The sequence below is a fragment of the Sander lucioperca genome, chromosome 4, assembly GCF_008315115.2.
Source record: "Sander lucioperca isolate FBNREF2018 chromosome 4, SLUC_FBN_1.2, whole genome shotgun sequence".
Classification (NCBI taxonomy): domain Eukaryota; kingdom Metazoa; phylum Chordata; class Actinopteri; order Perciformes; family Percidae; genus Sander; species Sander lucioperca.
In genome coordinates, this window is record NC_050176.1 from 14,235,783 (window position 1) to 14,261,194 (window position 25,412).

Consider the following 25,412-nt stretch of genomic DNA (forward strand, 5'->3'; position numbering starts at 1 on the left):
GTATTGTTTTTATAGTTGATTTGTCAGGCAGAAGAATTTTATTCCACATTATTTATCAACTTCTTTTACAATTTGTTTACGCTCGAGCGAGACTTTCGACTGTTAATCCCATATTGGTTAACATGCGAGAAATTCTCTAGTTCCTGTCTCTCAAATTTAAAGATTTACTGCTTTTCTTTGACTTCTCTGATAGGAAATGGAATATAGTTAGTTTGGTCTGTTTTTATCTAAGAAAATGGAAATCATTGGTAGCTGCTTGTTATCTCAATTATGGATTCTTGTATGTAGATGGAGCTTGCAGACTTGTCAACAAACATGACGCTCTCAGGTCGAAGGAAGCGGCGCTGCTGTGTGGGCGCTACTTATTTTTCTGTAGTGTCTTTGCGTAGTCTTTGTAGCTTACAGACTGCATTTACACTATACCTGGTTGGGATCTGTGCAGTGCAAACCAGAACACCCACAGGTTAGCAACCCGATCGCGTGCCCGATTGCATGCATTTACACCTTGCATTAACATGCCTTTTTGCCTTATCCAGATAAGATATGCAGTAGTAGATTGCATGTTAACATCAGGTGTAAATGGGGTCTAAATGTAAGTGCTAACTGTAAGCTACACACCCTCCAGCCTACTGCAAAAACAACCTTCGTCTCTCTTTGACATATCCCCTTGCAGTCCACTGTGTGTGAATGAATAGTGAGTTGACATTTTGTGAATCTTGCTAAAGAAAATAAATCATTTTTGGAGGTGGTGAATTTGTCTGCCTCTTGTGCGAAATGAAAATGTTGTCCCTGTCACCAAAGCTATGCCTTTAGCACCCACACAGCACTAGAGTGATTGCGACATTCCTGCTGTATATGCCACCGCCTGCTGAAAAGATCCCAGGAGAGATGGTTTGTTAAAAGTTTTAGCAGTGCAGAGGCTGTGCGACTCCTTCTGCTCTGTGACTCCACATCAAGTGTTGTTGGTTTTTTTCCCCAGGGAAGATAGAATTGCATGACTTGGCCATGAATGTCTGTTTTTCACATTTCAAGTAGCGTAATGTGTGTCTAAGCCTTTCTCAGACGATTTTGACCTCGGTGAAAGAAAGTTGCAGCCATGAGCAGTTCAATACATTTTATAAGCTTTGATCAGGCATAAAAGGTAGTAACACAAGCCAGGGTTATATCAGGATTTGGTCGTTTCACTTTATATCACAAGTAATGTATCATTATTTGCTTTTACATCCATCTAGTGAATACATATACATTAGATTAAAAGTGAAACTCTCCTGTCCATCACAATCCAAAATTACAATCCGTTACGTTAATATGACTTTTTTGAATTTTGAAGAGTTCAGGACATTTTTTGCTGTGTTTTATGACCCATCACTAAACAGTAGTCTACCTGAAGAGAACATTCAGAACTCAGGATTTTTTAAGGGTTTATTTAAGATTGTTTAAAGGTATGCACTTTAGGAACTTTGCATGATGGGATAATGGAATAGCATGCAGCATTTCACATTACTTAGCTACGGATTTACGTATGGATTTACTTGTACCACGAGTACCTGAGAAGTTACACTTTTTGGTTTGTTTTGTACTTGAGGCCTCTAAAAACAAGTGATACATATTGAGAAGGTGTTTGTACATTATGTGCAGTGAAGTGTCTGAGTTATAATGTATTTCATCAGCACACAGTATGCCATGCTGATGAAACAAGCTGCATACATACATTTTCAGGGGTTTTGCCCAAGGACACCTTGTTTAGACTTTCTGGGTGATCACAACTGTTATTATTAAAAATAAATATTTTAATATTTGCCTTGCTGATGTGCTTTAGCTCAAATAGCAAATATTAAAATTGTGTACAAGGCCAGTATAGCATAATTTCTGTGATTTTTTTTGTGAACTTGGGCAGTAACTTTTTAGTATGATTTCTCATCAAAACCTGGACTTTCACTCAAAGCCTATACAGCGTGATCGCTCCCAGGAAGTTTAAAGTAGTTAACTCATATTGGGGGGTGGGGGGGAATGAAGTATTTTGCTTAACATTTACAGTGTTCACAGTTTTGCTTTAGGTGTTAGGTTTTAATATGCAACAAAAACAACATTGTGAGCCAGTAGTCGCTCTCCACAGTGAGGAAACTGCTGCAGAGCCCCAGCCAGGGAGAGAGACTGCAGAGTAAGGAGGACTAGCTGTCACCCCCACCACCCCACCCCCGCTGATTAGCTTGATTAATTAGACCGAGACTTTATCAAAGTGACATTTGGAGTTTGTATGCAAAGAGGCCCCCAGTAACGATAGCAGTTGTTGCAGCATTTGTGCTGTCATTGTGCCTGTTTGCTTTGCTCTCTTGAATGGGAAAGCGTGTCCAAACGTTTGACTGGTACTGTACTACAGCCCTTTTAAAAAAAATGATCCTTTCCCTTTTAAGTCTTGATTTGTCAACATCACTGTTTAACAAAATGAGTGTCGCTCTGAGATGTTGTTTTCTTAATATATCAGAGTTTTGGCTGTCATAGCTAGCTGGTGTTTTTTTTTTATAAACACTCATTGACTCCTCTTTTCAAATCACAAGAGAAGCCCTCTTTTTTCCAGCTATGCATAGCTTGTAAGCCTGTGCCAGAGCCAGGGGTGTATATGCTAAATACCAAGATATTCAAATGTTCTGGACATGTTTTACTCCTACCAAAAGGTCTCCTGTAGAATACACTGGAGAGAAAGGGTGAAGGTGAAGATAGACTATATTATGTTAAACATCATCAAGGCAGTGGTGGGATGTAACTAAATACAAGTTACTCAAGTACTGTACTTAAGTACAATTTTAAGGGTATTTTTGCTTTAATTGGGTGGTATTTCCATTTTATGCTATTTTATACAGTAGTTCTATTTTTCAACAATTTGGAAGCCAATACTGTACTTTTATCTGACAACTTTAGTTACTGTACTAGTGACTTTGCAGATTAAGATGATTAAAACTAAATTGAAATCAAGAAATAGAATATGATATGATCATATTATGATCAAGCTCACCGTAAAAATGTTACCGGTAGTACCGGTAGTTGAAATTAGCTCCCTTTACCAGCTGCAACATTAAAGTAATGTACACATAAATGCATCAGTATATTATAACCCAGTGATACAGTATAATGTATAATGGACCGTTCTGCATAATGAGTACTTTCACTTTTGGTACTTTAGGTATATTTGAAGTTAATACTTCTGTACTTTTACTTAAGTAAGATTTTGAAAAAAGGACTTTTACTTGCAACAGTTTATTTCTACAGTGTGGCTGATTTTAATCAAGTAAAATATCTGAGTACTTCTTCCAACACTACATCCAGGTTAGGTTGAACTCACACATCTTGGTTTCCTCTTTATTATGGCCACAAAAGGCTTTAAGCTCCTCCGAGCCACCTTTGCCAAAAACACCATTGTTATATCATTACACACAAACCGAACAGAACACATGCAGTGTGCTTGTGTGTTTGTGAGCTGGAAAGAGAGTAATGTTGTATGTGTTCCTTTATCAAGTTTGTTAATCATGCGTGCAGATAAGCCTTTCAGACAGACTGGCAGATGGGCTGCATCTGAAATTACTTTTTTTCTTTTGCTTTCCAATAACTTCATATAATATGTTCCATTTCTCTTCTTGTGCCTACACTCCCACACTTTGCTTCTCTTTTACACACACACACACACACACACACACACACACACACACACACACACACACACACACTCAATTACTCTCTCTCCCGGACACATATCGCTTTACTCTCTCACCCTTTATGTTCGATCAATCTCCCCCCTGTCTCTCCCTACCGGCAGCCAATAGTGAAGCTGATGGTGTTTAGGCCATTTTCTGTGAATCAGAGCGTTGTTGTGTCTTTCCCATTAGCTATTCATGAGCTCTCCTGGCTCCGGTCTGTATACCTGGATTGGTGCGGGGTGCGTTCAGGAGATGCAGTGGCTGACTGAATGTGGATTAACGAGAGTGTCACCTTTAATACAGGCATGTGACGTTACCAGGAGAGGGAGAGAGCGGGCGAGGGAGACAGAACGCTTGTTTATCTCATCAGCAGACTAAAGGAAAAGCAGGTCTTGACCCGCACCAATTTGTTTTGTACAGCTGAAACAGAAGATAGATTAGCCGGGTCTGTGGATGTGTCTCCGTGTTAAACATTTTCTAGCAAGGTACTGTGTGCACTTGTTGATATTTCTGCACATGTGCTGCGCATGTACAGTATTTCTCAGCGCGCACCTTTTGTCATCATAACCATAAAGGCAGGTATAATAAAAGGAATCAGGAGAGATTGAAATGAAGGAGGGAATGAAAAAGGGGCTGACTGCGTGGGGAGAAGGCATGATGGAACGCTTAATCATCGGCCCGCAAAGCTAAATGACAGCATGAGAGAGAAAGAATGAGACAGTGGAGAGGTACAGTGTGAGCTGGAGGTGATGGGGCAGCATGCCTAGGTGGAGAAGCAAAGAGACGAGGGAGGGTGTGAGCTCGAAGAGCAGGAGGAGGAGGAGGAGGAGGAGAGAACTGAAGTGAGAGGGCATTTAATAAAGTGAGAAGGAAAGAGAGTAAGTGAGGAGAGAGATGGTGTATGTACTCACCTGAAATCACTCGTCTTGTTTTTATTTGTAGTTGAACTGAGTCGGACTATAAAGGACAAGAAATACCAGGAATACTCTGTTGTATCTCACTCACATATTTTAAATCCACAAGCTCGTATATGGACTGCAAGATACTTGCGTGATCTACAACATAGCTTTGCTCTTTCCGCACACTCACATGAATATATGCACGCACGTGCGCGCGCACGCACACACACACACACACACACACACACACACACACACACACACACACACACACACACACACACACACATATCCCCACATTGACTTACAAATGGCAAGAAGAGTCAAGGAGATGAAACCGAACTTTGAATTCCTGACTAGCTTTGAAGTTTTCAAACATCTGTCTCTTTCTACCTTTCTTTTCCCTCACCCATAATGTGCTTGCGAGAGAGTTCTCCACGGGGAAAGCTTTTGTAATTGTAAAAAAAAAAAAAAAAAAAAAACTTCAAGCTCTCTGCTCCCAACTACAGCTTTCTCAATAAATTGTCCAAAAATTGAGGAGAATTCTAACACGATTTGGAAATAGACAAGAAAACAAGTCATTGTGTAATCATATTTCTTCTGTGTTATTTTGGTCCAGTGAATCACTAACTCATATGCACACACAGACACAGATTCAAAGTGTGTTTCAGTATCTACTCTGACATGAACGCAGGTTATACAGAGTTTGAATGAGTTGTCCTGTCTCTTTGCATTATGTGCCGATGCCTGTTTTCTTGTCTGACTGTGAGTGGACATTTTTGAAATGTAGTTTTCTCTTGAGCCCAGGCCAAGAGGCTGTTCAGTTACCCCTGAAAGGCTTTTATTCCCCACTGGAATTTACTCGTGCAGGCTTGTGTGGCTCAGTATTTTGGTGAATATTAGTGCAATGGCCTGCCATTTTCTAGATATCAGTAGAAAACTGCAGGTAGCTAGAAGCATGTGGTATGCCTGCTATTAAAAGAAATTCAGTCATGCATTATCCTTACTTGATGAAGAGAAAGTAATGACTGACTCGCCCACCGCCCTGCTTGTTAAACAAGAGACAACTACTGCTATTAATGACTTTTTGGTGAATTAGTGAAAAGTATACCTGCAAACAAGGGCAACTCAAGTTTGCCTCAAAGAGTATTTGTGACTGCCAGATAATTAAAGATATTTTTTTTAACAACCATCGCTTTAAACCACCTTCGCAACTATCTCATACATTTTCACCTAAAATAAATCTAAAAATACACACTCCTTCAGCTCATCGACACGCTGAGAAATCCAAAGCTAAATGATGAATCATTTGCCAAACAGTGAGCACAAAGGCCTCAAACACTTCTTTGTCTGTGCTGTCTTAGTCATTATAAGTTGACTTTTTTGCTATTACTGGAAACATCTGTGCTGAGACAGGTATGTGTCTGACCTTCTATATATTTGTGCATAAGCTCTCGCATATGTGTAAAAACATGGAAGAAGTAAACACTCAAAAGAAAGTCATATTGTATCTTGGCAAGGACATTTGTCAGTGTTATTGAATTAATTTGAGTCTGTAAAAGAAACGTTTACCAAGACGGAGTCTGCCCTTCAAATGGTGTGTCACTGAGCTGCCCTTGTCTGAGGAGGGAGGGAGGGAGGGAAGGGGGGAGTGTGGGAGGGGGGACGACGACGACGACGACAACGAAGACATGGTGTGTCTTGCAGTTGGTGGCAGATGTTGTCACTGTGGAAAGGAGGAAGTAAACATCCACATATGCACACACATACTTGGTTTACTGAGCATATGGACTCATGCACAGTCAGGCATAGGCACGCCTGTGCGCGCGCGCACACACACACACACACACACACACACACACACACACACACACCCTGAAACGCCTCCCACGTACCTCACAAAAACAAACTAGTCAAAATGTATAAGGAAAAGGGCAGAGGGACAATGACAGTGAATGAGTTAGTAGAAGTAGGAGAAGTGAAACTTGAAGCTAACAAGTTTTTCGCGCCCCCACAGGTAACAGGTAAATGGCATAGCCAGTGGACATAACATGCAATCCTTTTGAATAGAGAGCTATGCTTCAGTCCAACTCGAAATCAATGCTCCAGGGGTAGAGATGAAAAGAGGATAGAGGTGAAGACAGGGCGAGGATGGTGGAGACCGATGAAGGCAGATTTTTATAAATGGCTGGAAAGGGAGATGAAAGAGTGAAGACTGTGGGACAAAGTTCAGAGTGTATGGCGAGGATGGACAGTGGAGACGTGCTTCTGGTTCTCACTTTAATTTTAATTTTTTTTTGGCACCAGTATAAATGAGCAGAGAAAAATTACTCGTACTTATCACTAGTACTGACGTCAGTGTGTCCCTCTGGGGTCAATTCCACAGTCTTCAGATATATTTCCTTTTTGGGTTGACGTCAGACAGTCAGAACCGCGCATTTTCAGGTGTAAAGGTATGCTTTGAAGTCACTTTCTGTATAAGTGTTGTCAATGACGAATGATCTCGTCCATCCTGGTTCATCCTATTTTTAATTCTTCTATCCACTGGATCTGGACAGTGTGTACATGTGAGAGTTTTTCTGAGTCACATGCATTAAATTAGGAAGAGGTGTGAAACCGCCTGGTAGTCAGGATGCATTGTACGTAGCTGATAGCCTAAAATATTTAGGCTACCTGTTCAAAATGCCCCAAAGGTGGAACACCCTCTGAGTATGGTGTCTCTTCCTCAGGTGATGTGAACTTAACCCCTCACATGTGACCCCAGTGACATTTTGGTCTGAATGACAAGCAGAGGTTTAGATGGGGCTAGTCTCGCTTTGCCAGACCCTCCTCCAAAGCGCGCTGGAAGAGAGTCTGGCTACTCCACGTAGCATTCGGGTATGGGAGGAAAACGTGATCTGGTTTATTGGCATTTCTTTAAAACAATCCCAATCGTCTTGGGCGGTGCTAAGCACCGGAGAAAAGCCGCGGTGCCGCTGCAAAATAGGCTCGGAAGGAACTTGTTTTGGTGGAACGTGTACGTTTAAAAGTTGTTTTAGTCCTGCAACCGAAAACTCAAATTGGACACATAGTCTAGCTCGCTGACTGGATTTACCCTGCAGAGATCTGAGTAAAGGTTACCATAGTCCTCATAAATCGACCGAGTTTAAAAATGCCAACACAAAGGAAGCCCAAGGCAATGGATATCCGGTCTAAATGAGTGAAATCCGGCGGAATTTCTGGCTGCAACGGAGCAATCCCGGAAGTGGAACGTCAAGGATATAGACTAAGATGGGGTCATGCATTTTATGATAAGATAATATCAAACTTTATTATTCCCCAGGGGAAATTGCTGTACAGCAATTACAGTACAAAGTAAAAAACGAGAGCAGACATAAAGAGTGCAAATATAAAATATCAATAAACAGATATCCGATATCCACAAACCCAAAATACACAGAGTGCCAAGTTCATCAGTTTGATAAAGGTCTAATTCCTTTTGTAGGATTATTACAGTAAGTGGAGAAAGCCGTATTCACCTTTTCTAGTTGCAATCTGGCTTAAATATAATGTTTAGCTCTTTGATGCTTTTTGTGAGCAGAGGGCTGGACACAGACTGAGCCGCAGGATCTCTGGCTGCTTTTTAGGATGCTCCACCTTCCATACGTCCAATTTTGCGGCTCCCTCTACGCTTCCCCTCCCACTCGCTCGCTTCTCACCTGCACTTCTTTGCTCAGATTACCTTCCTCCCTCTCCCACGTCCTCCTGCTGCTCCCTTCCCTCTTAACCTCTGTCTGGTCTGCCGGGGCTATGACGGTGATATTCTGGGTGCCGCGGTTTTGATCTCCGCCTTCAATAATGAATGAAAGGATACGATTCGTCAATCACTTCAAAACCACGTAGCCCACAATACCCAAGGTCAGGACAGTGGCAGCTGTCAGAGGGGATGATGACTAGCACAGACAGGTGTGTGTGTGTGTGTGTGTGTGTGTGTGTGTGTGTGTGCGTGTGTGTGTGTGTGTGTGTGTGTGTGTGTGTACGCGCGCGTGTGTGTGTGTGTTTGTGAAGGGTTCCTGGGCACATGCACACACTAAAGACAACACCTGCAAAGGATGGGCAGACAAATATTCAGCAAAACAGGGAAGTAAAAGAAAGAGGAGCTGAAGACTGTGAGATTTGGATAATAAAACAGCGGGACAATTAAAATCACTGGCTGACAGAGAATGAGAAGGAAGGAGGGAGATTAAGGGATACTGTAGTTTACTTTCTCTAAGGTCCATAGACTCTAGAAGAACCACACATACGTTCTCTCTTCTCATTCCGTATGTATAGGTTTGTGTGTGAATACATGAATGTGTTGAGTGAGACGGACCCTGGAGTCACGTCGTCAGATTATCACCCACATCTGGGTCGTGTGTATGTGTGTGTGTGTGTGTGTGTGTATGTGTGTGTATAAACACAAGTTTGTTTTCTACCTGCAAAAAAGACTATGTTTTTAATGATGAAAGCACAGAGAGTAAAATAGGGGAATAATTATTGTCTGTGTGTGTTTGTGTGTGCCATTCAAAAGTATCAGGGTGTTTTCACTGTCGCTTGTGTACACAGCTTTCTTCAGAGAGAGAGGAGGCTGCCGTCTCAGCGGGAGGTATTCATTTCACTCCCTCCCTACTCGCCCATTCACCTCCTCTCTTCTCCTGTCTGCCTGTCTGCTCATCAGGAGATAGGAGCTGACAGTTGATTATGTATGTGTGTGTGTGTGTGTGTGTGTGTGTCCTAGCAGATGTGCCCTGCAGTGTGGCCCACCTCTTAAATGTCACTGATCACAGCCTCTTCCACCTGATTACCCCCACCCCCATATCACCCCTCCATCTCACACTCCCTTCTGCCCCATTTACTACCCCCTTTCCATGGACCTACACTCCTATGACCATATGCATCCACAACATAACTCTGCAACAACTCCCTAAAACATGCAAGGTTTAGAAAGTACAGACAGACACACACACACACACACACACACACACACACACACACACACACACACACACACACACACACACACACACACACACACCCTCTTACTTGCAATGACATAATGTGCTGTTTTGTACTAAAGCAGGTTATTGCACATCAATTGCAGTTCAATTTAAGTACAACATATTAAAGATTGACATTTCAACTAGATTTCCGGTGCGCACACACACACACACACACACACACAAACACACACACACACAAACACACTCACAAACACAGTTACACTGACATTCTTAAATGGCCTGAGAAAGCAATACTTTGACATTTTAAAACGACTGCTCATTCACAGATTTAGTTAACATCTTGCTTATGCTAACCTCCAAAGAGAATTACACACTGGCCAGTCACTAAATAAGCACAGACCAAATTGGAAAATGGCCAGAGTCAATATAATAAGTTATTAATTGGGCCTTAATTTCACCTGTTACTGTACCTCAATCGAGCATGACAAAACGTTATTGTAAATCCAGACTGAAAAAGCTGCAGTTTGAGCTCAACCTGTTTTCCGAATATGTTTCTCCTTAACAACCTTTTGTTGTAGAAGTTGTTTAAGAAACTACAATAACTCTCAGCACATTATGCTATCACTGTCTTTGACACAAAGAAGCAAACACACTCACAAGCAAAGTCAAACACGTTGACTTTGAACTCTTTCTATTTAAGCCTAGATTGTTCGCCTCAGCTTGTATCTGCGTGTGCGTTTGGTTGCACTGTATGTGTTAGGGCTGCACGATATATTGTTTTTTTAACCGTCATCTCAATATTAACTGGCGCAATAAACATATCGCGAAAGGCTGCGACATATCGCGAAAGACACTCAGATTTTTTGTGTTGGCTGAAAGAAATTATCAGTAGAAAACTGCACTTTTAAATCCGTCGTTCCTGTTTTTTAGTGGTGCCTTTTATATTCAACTCAATGTTTAATTTGTTCAATAAAAGTGTTGGAAATTATTTAATTTTTACTTGTTTTAAATTCAACAAGCAGTTGATGCATTTTAGCAAAATACTTAAAGCAGCAAGTAATATCGTTAGGGATGCACCGAAATCCAGGATTCGGCTTCGAATTCGGCCGAATATTGGGCTTTTTGACGGGGTTCGGTTTCTGCCGAACCCAAGAATTTTTCGCCGTAATGACGCCGCCGTTGATTACGGGAAGGTGTTTACGTAGGTGGACCGTTCAATGGAGTAGGCTGTGAGAAAGTGAAAATGGAACTCGTGAGCAGAAAAAGTGTAGTTTGGCAGTACTTTCAGTCAAAAGAAGGCGATTGAAGTCGCGCTACATGTTCAATTTGCAATGCCGATTTGTCTCGTGGTGGCAAGGAACCTAAACAATACACAACATCGCCGCTGTTAAAACATTTGCGTATGAAACATCCGAAAGAATACGGGTTGTGCATGAAGGAATCTACAGACAGCAGCCAAAATGCAGCATCTTCAGGTACGGTAAAATTTGTAGGATTCGGTATTCGGTTTCAGATTCGGCAGAATCTTAACCAGTGGGTTCAGTATTCGGCCGAACCCCAAAAATCTGGATTCGGTGCATCCCTAAATACCGTTATCGTGATATTCAACAATGGTATCGCATATTTTCCTCATATCATGCAGCCCTAATGTGTGTGCATGTGTGACGGTGGAGGCAACATCTCTCCTGGTCTGGCACATCAGGATCAGTCAGTCGACAGTCACCTCCTCACAGACAGCTGTCAGTCAAGGCAAGGAAGGAGTTTGGAGGAGGGAGCTGTGATTGGCTGTCTGAGCAGGAAGAGAGGTTAGGGGGCTGTTATCCGCTCTTCAGTGAGAGATGCTTTGTTCTCATATGGAGTCTGACATTCAGTACTCAATTAAAGCAGCTGCCAACTTAAAAAGCCACAAGTTAAACTCCTGATCGAAGCTCTACACTCGCATCCTGTTTGCCACACCTCCCATTCTGCTACATCTGATGGTGGCTGAAGCAGAGGAAACATGTTGTTCTTTCTTTGAAGCTTTTCTGCTGTGTTTTTTTTGTTGTTGTTCTGGATTCTAGTCCAGAGAAGTTCAGTTCCCCGTGGACTCTCCATCTTCCAGTACAGCGCTAGCCTGCTGGGATCAGTGGGTGAGCTGCAGCCTAGTGTGCATCCGCTTTGATATTATCATCATCAAAGACAGCAGGTCTTTTGTGCTTAACTGACTTGTCTGGTCAGTAGATTCCTTCAGTTAGAGCTCTGTAATGGATGTGTGAGAGACAGAGAAACAGAGGAAGCCTATTGCGGTCAGTTGTGTTGACTTAACGCAGGGAAACACGTAGGGATTGTTAAGGCGATTATAGTCATGATTCAGGAATTATAACTGATCAGACCAAGATAAACTGATTCTATTCCAGTCTGGACCAGCTGGTGTTGATGTAAATCATACAGTAAGTGGTGTTAAATGATTCTAATCATTTGTCTTTTAATCCAGTTGCTGCCCGTCGTTCACATTATTTTAACATGTTTGATTTTTACGACTGGAATTGGGATTGTGAACACCACTTTGCAAGAGAAATGATTTAAAAGGGGAAAAAAAACAAAACAGTGCAGGGTGTCATGAGAGAGAATTATATTATAATCCAGTTCATCAGCTTTCAGGTCAGAGCCACAGCTCACCTGAAATTCACCTCACTCTCGTGAAGTTCACTCACCTACAGCTCCCTCTGCTAAGTACTTGTTGGCCATATTCTCATTTCAACGTTTCATCCACATTTTGCAATTCCTTAGTTTACATTTTCTTTTCCGTGCAAATTGCAGAATGAATTAGCAAGACAAATTGATGGATGTTTATTTCTGTTTTGATACATCATTCTCCAGTTGTCTTCCATTATGTTGATCCCTGTTCTTACTCAGTGGCGCAATATGTGCTTCTTTCTGAATGTCAAAACTAAAGCAATCTGTGTATTTTGGTGAAAATAGTCATTATGTGTAACGTGGGATGTCCAGTCATTTTAGGTTGCAGTAATCTTAATTTCTCTTAGCATTGGAGTATTCATCAACAGCATCTGCTTGTTAAACATTTTAGGTGCAGAACTCTGATACATTCGTGATGTTCTTTCTCCTGACTTGTTTGAGCTCTTCGATTGGGGAAATGAAATCTCATTTCCCAGCCTCTCCACTTTACATTGTTCAATTAATTAGCCTCTTTTTCCACCCTCTTTTTCTGACTGGTAGCAACACGCCAAAAACCCAACTCATAATTCTTCCTCTCGCCTCACACACTGTCAGTCCAATTAAGTGTTTTTAAATTCCTGTAGAAACAAGCGCTGGCAGACTTATTAGATTAAAAAGGAGTAGAACTCATTTGCACCCTATAATCAAATAGACTGCTGTTACCATGAAAAAAAAAACTGCCCAGCTATGCAACTTTTACCCTCATAGAGAATTTACTTGTAATAAAAGAGTCTGATTTAGTTATTTTCTCCCCTTCAACATCATGCGTCGAAAGGCATGGTAGAGAGTGTGTGTGTGTGTGTGTGTGTGTGTGTGTGTGTGTGTGTGAGAGAGAGAGAGAGAGAGAGAGACATACTATCAGTGAATCAGTATTCATAGACTATAGCCAGTTCAGCCAGGCCTGTCTCACAGTAGGGGTTCAGCTCTATGAAGATAAAGTGATTTCTCTGGAGTGATTGACCCTAATTCTGACCTGACACACACATGCGAGCCCATACCGTACACGCACATACACACACACATATCCAATAATTAAGCAGGCACTGTTGGAATGAGATCCCTGGCTCAACCTGTTTTTTTTTTTTGGCATTTTAGGCCTTTATTTATATAGGACAGCTGAAGACATGAAAAGGGAGAGAGACATGCAGCAAAAGGCCACAGGGCGAAGTCGAACCTGCGGCCACTGCGTCAAGGAGTAAACCTCTATATACGGGCGCCTGCTCTACCTGGTGAGCTACCCAGGCGCCCCCCTGGCTCAACTTTAGTTTTATCCCTACACTCTCACTCTCTTATGTCAGTGATCTTACAATCATCTACACCTAAATGGCCACCTAAATTTCAAACTTCCAACACAAAATAAATCTACCCGTGCTGTTACCGGTTAGGCAGCACCTTGACCTCATGTCGAGCCAGAGAAAATCTCACGTCACCGCAGCTGTTGCAGTAACATTCAGGATTAATTGTGGGATGTTAAATGCAGCACAATGTAAAAATAATGATCGTTACTGGCCCATTTGTAAAGGACATGTCATTTAGGGCCTAATTTCCACCACACTTACACTCACTGTAAAAGTGTAGAGAGACGAAGAGGAGAGGAGAGATGGCAGGATCGAAGTGGGCTATCAGCCCTGGAGCAGTGACCCTGCTCCTCTTCTTCTCCTGTCCTTTCATCCTCCTCTCCTCCCTCTTCCCTCTATCACAGCGCTCATCTCCCCGGCAAATTGAATTCCTCCCTAGAATCTGCCTAAGCAGCTTCATGAGACCGGCCCAGGAGCAGGGACACGCACATCGTTGCGGCGGGAAGAAGTGTGTGTTTGCATGCACGTCTGCCTCTTGACTCTCCTGTCACATTTGGAGGCCAATCTCTCTGTTAGGCGACATTTCTCGGAGACCTTGAGCCGCCACACACTTTGACAGAGATGGACCGAGGGGCAACAAGAGACTGTGGGGAAGAACAAAGAGAACGGGAGGTGGTCTTGATAGACAGACAGGAGGTTGGATGGTACAGCCTGTGAGAAAGACAGACAGGTTAGGAAAAGGGTAGACCGAGGGAGAGAGTGGGCCGTGTTGACATTGAGTGACAGAGAGACAGACAGCGGGGGAAGAGAGAGAGAGTCAGACAACATCAGTGAGTGAAACAGGCTGTTAGCTGACCTTGCTCCTCTCCGATGGGTGTTCTCCATCTGTACTTCCTAATGGACTCTCTTTAAAGTAGCGGAGTGGAGTGGGGGTCGGACGCAGTGTGCAGCTGTACATGGTATGAAGAAAGTGGTAGATAAGTGGAATAGATGGAGGCAGGTGCCACAGATCCACATCATTCTAGATTACATTTGTGCACCAGCCTTTCTAATTGAGGGTCATATTTGGTAAGCTGAAGGCTGAAGCTCTGTTGCTCTCTCTGTCTCACACACACACACACACACACACACACACACGTGCGTGCAGGCTGCGGTGAGTTATAGTGCTGGTCAGCAGTATGACATTGGAGTATGCATTGCCAGCCATCGTCTGTAGAAACAGAATATTCCAAATAAATCCTTACGCTCACATGCACACTCACACACCGTTTCTCTCACACTCACTCAAACACACACACACACACACACACACACACTCACACTCACACTCACACTCCCTCCCTCCCTCCTTCCCTCCCGTATAAATCTGTCTTAGATGGAACACTTCCCTCTTGTGCACTGAGCAGGCAGCTATCAATCTAAAAGAGAGAGAGAGGGAGAGGGTGAAACAGTTGAAAGTGGAGAAAGAGAGAAGAGGAGAAAAAGGGGGCCCTGAGACATCCACAGGAAATAAGGAAGGAAACGGGGATGAAGTGAGAGGGCTGGAGGAAAGACAGAACTGAGAATGTTGAAATGGCAGGGAGGAGAGAAGATTGAGTTGACAGGAAAAGGAGAGAGAGAAAGAGAGAATGTAAAACTCTGCCTTAGAGTTATGGACCTGTCCATACGTACTGTAGCAAGCAGATAAGCCTGCCCCCTCTAACCTAGCTTGTGCGTGTGTGTGTGTGTAAATGGTTGGTGGGTTGATTACATCTTTTTGTCTACATCCCCCACCCCCACCGTAAATCCAGATTTTTTTGGGGGGGATCCAGGACTCAACACATACTGACAGGTCCTGCAGCTAGTCGCTGTGGACAGCCTCTTTAGCCTTGATGCCTCTATGCTGTGTGCTGGTGAGCCAGGTCTGAACACCTGAGCCAAGAGTTAAAGACTGAATGGCATTGTTTCGACAGCAGCTACCAGCTGCAGCCATTCAGCAAATGTACCTTGCAAGGCAAGGCCAGCGATTCAACAGCGTTATCATAAGACGCAGTACTGCAAGTACAATCTCTATGCTTGTATACTAGGGGTGGAACGGTACACAGAAGTCGGGTTCGGTTCATACCTCGGTTCAGACATCACGGTTCGGTACGAGTTCGGTACAATGGAGAGAAAAGCAAAACAAAAATGCAGAAGGCAATGTTTTTTTTTTTTATTGTGCATGTCCAGTGTTTCCCACAGATTCGAAAGCAATGGGGGACGGGGGGTTGTCAGAGTAAAAAATGACATAACATTATTTATTATACGTTTATTTGATTCACAGCTGCTATATAGTGTTTTGACATCGACAACCCAACTGCATTTTACCGCAAACTTGTGACTAGTTAACTTTCTAAAGCAGGCGCAATCGCTTATTTGCTAAGAGTCAGGTCGGTGATTGTGAATGTGTGATTGTGTAAAGGTGTTCACGAGATAGATACCAACCTTTAGTGAACTTGTGAATTTGGCCAGCCGTCTTCTCTCTCTCTCACTTCTTTGACATAACCATTGCCGCGCTGCCTGGAAGGCGACATTGGGGGCTAAAAACACCAAACACCGCACGGTGGGAGGAACTGTGTGTGTGTATGTGAGCGAGACAAAAGTGACAGAGAGACGGAGGAGAGCAGGGAAAGGTAATGCAGAAGAACGTGTTTTAAATAGCGTTTAAAAAAAAAAATAATTATACCGAAACGCAATGTGCGGCGGCCGGTGTTGATAGTGAGGCGCACCGCCACACATTAGTCTATGTGTGGGAAACACTGATGTCTCAGGCTGTACCACCTAGTGTCATACAGTCTCTCCCCTGAGCTAGCTGCAACAGCCTGAAGTGTGTAAAGTAAGATGTAAACAATAAGTACCCCAAATCTTCTCCAGACTCCATTTGTAACTTGTAAACAAAATAAGACAATCAGCTATAAAACAGAAAATACAGCATCTCTGTTCTCTGCAAAGACGAACTAAATTACCTGATTAATGCAACTTTCTCACGACGTCTCCCGGCCATTTTTCATCGCAGAAAGCTGCTCCCTGCCTGGCTAAAGCTAATATAGTTAGCCTAAAGAAACAAGGCGTCTGTCCCAACTAACGTTACGGTTCGGAGCTGCGACGCTGGAACAGTACCACTAATCTACAACAGCAGTCTTATCCACCACTCTCTTGCCTGTACTACTGTAACTGACTGGTCCTCTAACTCTTGTGGGTCCCCACCACTCGCCATACTCGTCCTTAGTGCTGCTATCTCTGACTCATTAAAACTGCATACATAGGCAGAGATCGGCTGCATAGGCAGCGCGCCAATCAGCTTCAGAGCTAAAGCGGGGCTACAGATTAGGTGTCCCTAAAGAACCCGCGTATCTAACATTAGTTCCGCATTACATTAGTTCCACATTACATTAATTAATTTGCACGCAAGTTTTATTTATTTTTATACCGTGTATTCTCCGTGTAAATTCATGCACCGAACCGTGACGCCCGTACCGTTTCGGTTCAATATGAATACATGTACCGTTCCACCCCTATTGTATACTTGACCATCTAGCAGTACAACTTTTACTGTAAGTGGTAATACACAATGTCCTGTAATAGGAAAATAACAGATCAGCGTGAGTGTGACTGTATCTTGTTGATCACTTCACATCTGAAAAATAAGATGTCCAAACATGATTTTTGGTTGAAAGTGACTGTGAACTAGAGTTCACTGTTCAGACCTTTCTCTTTATACAAAGACTAAAGTGCAATATACACTGGCATTTGATACAGTTCAACTGCTGCCAGCAACACAGCAGACGCTCTGTGCAGACAGAAGAAGTAGTCAAGTTACTGTGTGTCGTTCCAGGGAGTAAATATGATAGATTTGCTGCTTTTCTGGACCGTTGATGCACATCAGTGCTGGGAAATAGGACTTGCTGACACAGTGATGCATGCTGCTGGTGTGTGGGCTTACATACAAAACATTAGGCGTGAGTGTTTTGAACATGCATCATACTGTATGCCATACGTTTTTTTTTTCAAAGGATACACCTTTATTGCCAGGTATATTTTAAAAGTAATGCCATAATCTGTGATATTGCTTAACATCAAACATAGCATACCATTGACTGTCAGTTGTAATTACTGGTCTTTTCAATGCCAGAATCTATAATTAATATCACATCAATTTAATAACATTGGGAGCATATTACAATAGTTACATCAATGTTCTCAGTTCAAAAAGTAGATTTTTTTTGGCACTTCACAAGATATTTTTGCAGAGGAAACCTTACATTTAAGTAGGTCCTGTCTGTAGGACTGCAGGAAGAGTTGGAGAGGAATGCAATGATAGACCTCACTAATGGAGTGGTGGTATCTCCAGAGAAAGTCCTGGTAAATCTTGTTAGATGAGTCTCGGCAGATTTTGATCCACTCTGTCACGCACACACATCCTGTTTCAGGTGCTCTCACTGCAACTGATGATAGTATAAATGAGTTATAAAGGTGAAAAGGTCTTGGCTGCAGGAGTAGGAAGGAAATACATATGAATGAAAACAGTAGTAGATAGCCAGTATTATTACATAATGTGCAGATTTCCATATGGAACTTTAAAATCAGGGTACTTTGGTATGGCATTGTATTTTGTTGACCCAGTCTTTGAGTGAAGGACAGAACATCTATTTAAATTGTTTGTGGTGGATGAATACAGATGAAATTTGCTCCACCGCCCAAGCATGGCTAACACAGACTTTTTCATATAACGAAAATAACACATTTTGCGTTCTCTGTTTCTGTCTCTCAGAGTCAGAGGTTGCTCCCTACCTGCGAGGGGCTGGACTGGGGCAGCAGGTGGTGTTGGAGGGAAACAGGCTGGTGCTGACCTGCCTGGCTGGAGGCAGCTGGCCTCTGCAGTACCGCTGGACTCTCAACAACAGCAACATCACCGACTGGACACCGCAGTACAGGTCAGTTATCACCGACTGGCTGGTTATGTGTCTGACTTTTTTGTCATGGATCTCTCTGTTGTCTCTTAAGTGTAGTTCTGCCTTTTTGTCAATCTGACATCCTTTCTTTTATCACTGTTTTCATCCTTCCTTCTGGCAATCTACTTTCTCTTTTTCAGTCAAAAAAAACAGCATAAGAGCTGTGGGCCTATAAGTGATGGAATGTGTTTACAGAAGGTCAGAACATTGACATTGACAGTGGAGCCAAAGTGAGATTAATAATTACATTAACACCATAAATATGTATATTGTCTGGGAAAGGAAGAGGAGAACCAATCAATACGTCTGAGCTTCTTTCTCTGCTTTTCTCTCTGTACCTCTCTTCTTTTTGTTCTTCTTCTTCCCTTCGTCTGTCTGTCCCTGTGTGTTGGGTGGTAAGAGCTAAGCAATCCCTCTTAGCAAAACTGCAGCTGTGAAACAAAATTGTTTTTCACATCATTCAGAAATAGAGGGAATCTTGGGAACACATACTGTACGCACCGAAGGAGGGAGAGATTGAGCCAGCATTTTGTAGGCAGTCGCTGTTCGAGCCAGGAGGCGTTGTGTATCTCTGGACTGCTCTCAGCGATCTGGCTAGTTTAGTTTGGTGTGGCCAGGGCTATTCTGAATTGGCAGGGTGCAGTGACTGTGTGTCTGTCTGTGTAAGAGAGAGAGAGAGATAGTGTCACCATCTTGAATTGTAGGCCTGATTTAAAAACCTCTGCATTATTTACATTTATTTTCACTGTTAGTTAAATGTGGACAGGTGTAGCGGGTCATCCACTAATGGAAGGGTTGGTGGTTCGATCCCCGGCTCCTCCTGGTCAATGTCGAAGTGTTCTTGACCCACAATTGGTCCTGATGGTTGGGCTGGTGCCTTGCGTGGTAAAGTAGCTAGTGTGTGTGAATTTTAGAGAGACATTGTAAAGAATTTAACCACAATATAATTGCAAAAATAATTCTGGCCAGTACAGAATCACACACTTTGTCTCTTTTCAACACCATTTCTTTAGAATATTCTCTATATATGTTATTTCCAAGGACTTCTTCTGCTTATGTTTAATGTATTGGACAGTGAAGAATTCAGTAAGTGAAAAATGATTTACATTAATGGAAACTCCAGTTACTTTTCCTTCATCAGCGGCAGTTCAGCTACAGTAGCCCTTTTATCGCACTGTTCTACACCACATAGCGAGTTTCAATAAAATAATCAGTAGGCAAGCTAGACTTACAAAAAAGAGAGTGTTTGCCTTGTTTTTAGGAATACTGTTGACAAGGCTAATGCATCTTTTTCAAAAGTGTAACAGTTTTGGCTGAAAGATTTTTCACAAACACTTTTTCTAGCCGACCCTTATGTTCATTAAATGCTGCCTAATTGTGCTGATAAAAATGTGGCAACCTGCTCCACATGCTTTCTAATTCAAACACAACCCATTGGTGGAAATTATTTCTTGGGAAATAGACAATGACTCATGGGATACTTAACCTTTATATGCACATTTTGTATTACATTATATATTATTATTAATAAAAGTAATTTCCCTTGCGGGATTAATAAAAGTATAAATTATTCATTATTGTTATTATTATTATTACATATTTAGCACTACTAGGTGTAATGTGTAATGACGTGCTCCTCTGTGCTTCACACTCTTATTCAATGAATTCACACATCACACATTGTAGAAATACATCTAGTCATTTCAGGGCTCAGATTAACGCTACAGGGAGGATTTGGTCAATTTGTGCTGAAGCAGTCTTATTGAAAAAAACCTGATTGAAATTGTTCTTATCTTGAATCACACAGGGAATTTGACTTTACACGCAGGGCTGGGACTGTGTCAGATAAAGTGACTGAGAAATTATTTTATTGATTGGGACCTATCAACATTGAAGTTTGTGTTTAGTGAGAAACAAAAACAAAAAAATATATACACTGACAGCCCCACCGCACACACGCCTGTTAATAAAACATAATGAAACACGGGCAGATAGAGAGATGCAGTGTCCAATTTCAAAATGTTTCAGGATGAGAGCTGCTGTGTAATGTGTTATTCCTGATTCAAGTAGACTTGCGTGTGTGAGTCTTTGATGTGCACGTGCATGTATTAGTGTGTACGTGTGTGTGGGTTTGTGTGTGTTGGCAGCATACACTGACAGCCTGGGAGTTAAATACTTGGCTGTCCTGGTATTCATAATGAGCCCCAAAGCGATGTCCAGTTTTACTGTGTCTGTCTGCTTTGTGTGTAATATATGTACGTGTGTGTGTGTGTGTGTGTGTGTGTGTGCGTGTGTGTGCGCGCGCGCGTGCGTGTGTGTGTGCGCGTGCGTGTGTGTATACACATTTGTGTGTTTGTGCATCATGGCACCAACCTAGATCCTATGCCAAGCTTCCCATTAGTGAAGCACAGTCCATTAAAACACCATTAACAACCCCTCTCAGTAAAAAAACAAACATCCACACAGTCAAAAACATTCTCATACACAGCACAGTGCACACACACACACACACACAAGTACACACACGTATGTCGTACACACAAGTACACACACGTACACACAAGTACACACACACATACTGTACATATGCACCACTCCGCCTTCCCTTCTGTTATTGGGAACTTTGACAGCATTAGGCCAAATCCATATACCGATCAAGGTCATGAAAGAGAATTACACAAGAGTTATTACATATGGACAAACAGACCTCCACCTTCTTTCCCTTCTGTCTCGTCGGTCTCCAAACATCACTCCCAACACTGCCTTTCTCCTTTTCAATTAGGGCCGCACGATATGAGGAAAATATGTGATATTCGATAACGTTGTTGAATATTGCGTTACCGATATTACTTGCGATAAACAGATATTAAAGTGCACTCAGTTCTGCATTTATGCTAATACAACAAAATGCTTGTTGAATTTGAAACAAATGAAAGGAAATCATTTCCAACATTCATTTATTGAACAAATTGGCAAAAAAGGCAGCGCTAAAAAGAATGACAGTTACATTTTAAAGTGCAGTTTTCAACTGATATATTTGAACTGATATTTTTTTCAACTAACACACAAAATCTGTGAGTGTCTTTCACGATGTCGTAGCCTTTCGCGATATGTGTATTGCGCCAGTCGATATCGCGATGACGATAAAAAATAAATAAATAAACGATATCATGTGCAGCCCTATTTTTAGTTTATTTACAGCTCAGAGATAAAGACACTCCCTCATCGCCATGCTCTCTATATGTCTGTCCATCTTCAGGCTGTCGGTCCAGTCTCTGAAGAGGACCAATGCTGGCCTGTATCAGTGTATGGTGAGGAACAGGATGGGAGCAGTCATACACAGGAGTACAGAGATGCAGGTGGCCTGTGAGTACATACGTCTTTTACATCATTTCAATAACACTAATAAAGGAGGGCTTTTTTTTATTGACTAAGGATACTGGTTTTGTGGGAAACTGAACCAGCGGCAACTTTTTTCACATGAACAAGCAGCTTCTCTCATAAAGTCCACCTGAAATCACAATTATGTATCCCTTTTTGCAGTATATGATTTTATTATTACTGAATAAAAGGTATTTGCATATCAGAAAGTCTCCTTTTTCCCATAAACATGCACTTTGATTTCAGTTGGACTTTAATATTTGAATTGTAATATGTGGAAAGCATTTACCCAAAAAGTAAATACAATATTAAAATTAGATTAGATTAGATAAGAAAGACTTTTATTGATCCCAAATTGGGAAATGTCCGTGCTACAGCAGGAAAAAGTCAGACACACAGCACACATACAAAATATATAAGAAATAATGAATACTAAATGGGATAGAATACAAGAACAAATATTAAAAAAAATAAAGATAAAGAAAAATACAAAGGAACGAATGTACAAACGTATATACAAGTTGGGAATAAAATGTACAACTACTTAAATAGTTTTTATAAAGATGTAAAACCTATGTTTGTGCAAGTTGCACTTAGTGCATTATTGATATCGATATTCGTGGTCTTCATACCTCTTTTCTTCCTCCAGTTATAGGGAACTTCTCCGCTGAGGAGCAGAGAAAGACGGTGACTCAGGGCCGAGCAGCCATCATCAGCCAGCCTCCCCTCGCCTCCTTCCCCCGACCCCTAGTCACATGGTACAAAGACGGACACAAGATAATCCCCAACAACCAAATGTAGGTGTCTCTTTCATTGTCTGTCTCTCTTTCTCTCTCTCTCTCTGTCTGACTTATGCAGACACAATGGTGTCACAAGTGTGTGTAACAAAATACCACTTGAGATAAAAAATTTATTTTACAGTTCTTATCCCTCAGTGGAATATTAATTAGCATGCTGTAGAAGCTCAAATGTTCTTTTTAATCCTTGCACACCAATTGTTATGAATAATACGCCATTTAGATAACTGACCCTTTTCATTAGACATCTGTACAATAGACTTAGGGCATTATCAAGAGAAGATAAAATGGATTTTTCATTGAATCAAATAATTTTCTCTTGTCTAATCTACAAGGTTATTAAATAATTGTAGCTGCACAGGAGATGTTCTTTTATATTAATTTTACAGATGAGATGTGAGGGTCCCTGGGTGTGTTGTGTAAGCTGTATTTCACAGTCATTTTGTTTAAAGCTGTTGTCTGGCTCCTTTTGAAATGCCTGTAATTTGCATATCATTCCGTAGCTGCTACAGCTGTCCTGTCTGTTGTTATTTTGAAAAATGTTCATACCCTGTATTGATCATTAGTTATTACTCAGACAAAGCAGGGACATGTGAGTTTGTTGTGAAAGGTTTTTCAGAGTAATGTACTTTAGATTGAGGCAATATCTTTATTTTAAAATGTGTACCTGTTTAAATCAGTGAAAGTAGGTGTTGAGATATGGACCTTCAGTGATTTTATTAGGTTGCTCTCACACTCCGAGATAACTACCCATTAGGAACACTAACTGCTCCCCTGTGCGCTATTTAATGAAATTGTCAGTGGCCTTGCTGTACACTTTAAATGGCCAGACAGCAACTTTTGCATTCCTTGAATGACCACCTCCAAAGTGCTTTGTGAGAAAGCTTTGTGGAGTCAGGTTATATTAGCAGTTATTTATTTATTTTTCAAACATTTTTGTTGTTGGTTCAGAGCAAGTTTGACTATGCTTTTTATTTTTGAACGGACATGGGAAATGGCTCTCCTGTTAATTTAATGGGGCTTCATTGTGGCTTAATGGCAGTGGACTAAAGACACTGCCTGTATTGGAAGTTTTTACTGTCAAAGCATCACCACTACAGTGTCCTCTCCCTCACAAATACACCACAAATAGGAGCGCTACTACCAGTAGCAAGTAAAAACAGAAAATGAATACATAAATATCTGACTGAAGTCTGAAATAAAGTCTTCTACACTAATGCATGCTATGAATGTGCACCTACAATCAATTAATTTAATGACCACTTAAACGTATCAAATTAGCATCGACAGCAGAGTATAGAAACGTAGTAAAGAGCAGCCCAGAAAGCCTTTTTCTCCACAAACCTCATTCTTTTGAAACATTCTCAAATGGTCAGGAATTGGTTTAAGTGCAAGTCCAGCCTCACAGAGCTGCTACAGAGTCTGTAGACTCGGATACTCGGAAATAACTCTTTTTTAACACTCAGAGGTGAAGTAAAAAGCCGTCACTGAGAATAGAGTACCACTATAATGCTTTAAATATGGGAATAATAATGTACACTTTCAGAGGTCAGTAAGTCAATACATATTTTATTATTCATATTTTATTAATCAACTCTAAATTAAAGCCTGACAGGGATGGAAAGCTTACTAGAGCCTGTAGATTCATGTTCAAAAGCAAACTACCACAACATATCTGTGTTTGCCAGGACCACCTCCTTTAAAGTTTTGTTACACAAGGAAAAAAAACAGCATAGTTATGTTTGGCGCTACAGATCTGTTCTGGGAGATCCCCAACCAGAACCATTTCAAAAATAACAGAAGCCACTAATAGTAAAAGCATAAAAAGAAGATAATGAACGTTGCGTTAAAGCCGGGGTGGCTGCAGAGATTGCAGAGTAAGCACTGATGTAACAGTTGCAGCGGTAGGTGAGCCGAGCATTTGAAAACACAATATGATTTGACAGTTAGCAATTGGCTGTCACAGTTTGGCAGGTGCAGTCAGCGGAGAGGTTTGGCCTAATGATTATGACACAGATGACGCTGTGGCCTGTGCTGGAGCCAGAATATGTTGTTAATGTAGCTACATTGGCTCCATTTCTCTTTGTCCTTTATCTTAATTAAGTTGAGAAAAAAATGATAAACATCCTGCCCCAAAAATGCACAGTCCATGCATTTTATTATCAAGAAACCACATTAAATGTATAGTGTTTCTCAGCTATTTACTGCAGACACAGTTAGTTTCTGCTGAACACCTGACTGCTTCCACTAAAGTCATAAGAAATGAACCCATTTTTATGAAATACAATGTTTGTGACATTCTGGGAATAAAAAATGAGGTGATGTTTAACACAGCAAAGACTTTATACTTAATATAGGAGGCGTTTTATTTAGACCATATACCAGTTTTATGCAGAGAGAGGGAGACATGTTACTTCCAATAATTTGATATAAACCATTTGCCCATCTCAATTAACTCTACCAAGTGTCCAGGACAACCTCTCCCCTCCTCGGATGGATTAGAGAGAGAAACTGAGACTGAGGCACATTCAGAAGTTAGTATTTCACATGACACCTTTCTTCCCACCTCTGACAAACAGCTGGCACGGCTGCACATCAGACCGGTAAATGGAAAAGGAAGGACATTTAACTCTGACAATCAGTGTTCTTGCTTAAACCTTTAGCAGTTACACACTAGCTCA

The 25,412-nt window shown here is 41.6% G+C and overlaps 1 protein-coding gene across 2 annotated transcripts in view; it reads left to right on the forward strand.

Moving 5' to 3' along the window:
- sdk1a (sidekick cell adhesion molecule 1a) overlaps positions 1 to 25,412 on the forward strand; it is a 261,546-nt gene that overhangs the window by 77,880 nt on the left and 158,254 nt on the right. For both annotated transcript variants that reach the window (XM_031289561.2, XM_031289562.2), the window contains exons 2-4: positions 18,373 to 18,535; positions 21,813 to 21,919; positions 22,584 to 22,731. In XM_031289561.2, coding sequence (XP_031145421.1) covers positions 18,373 to 18,535; positions 21,813 to 21,919; positions 22,584 to 22,731 — 418 coding nt within the window. The remainder of the gene's footprint in view (positions 1 to 18,372; positions 18,536 to 21,812; positions 21,920 to 22,583; positions 22,732 to 25,412) is intronic.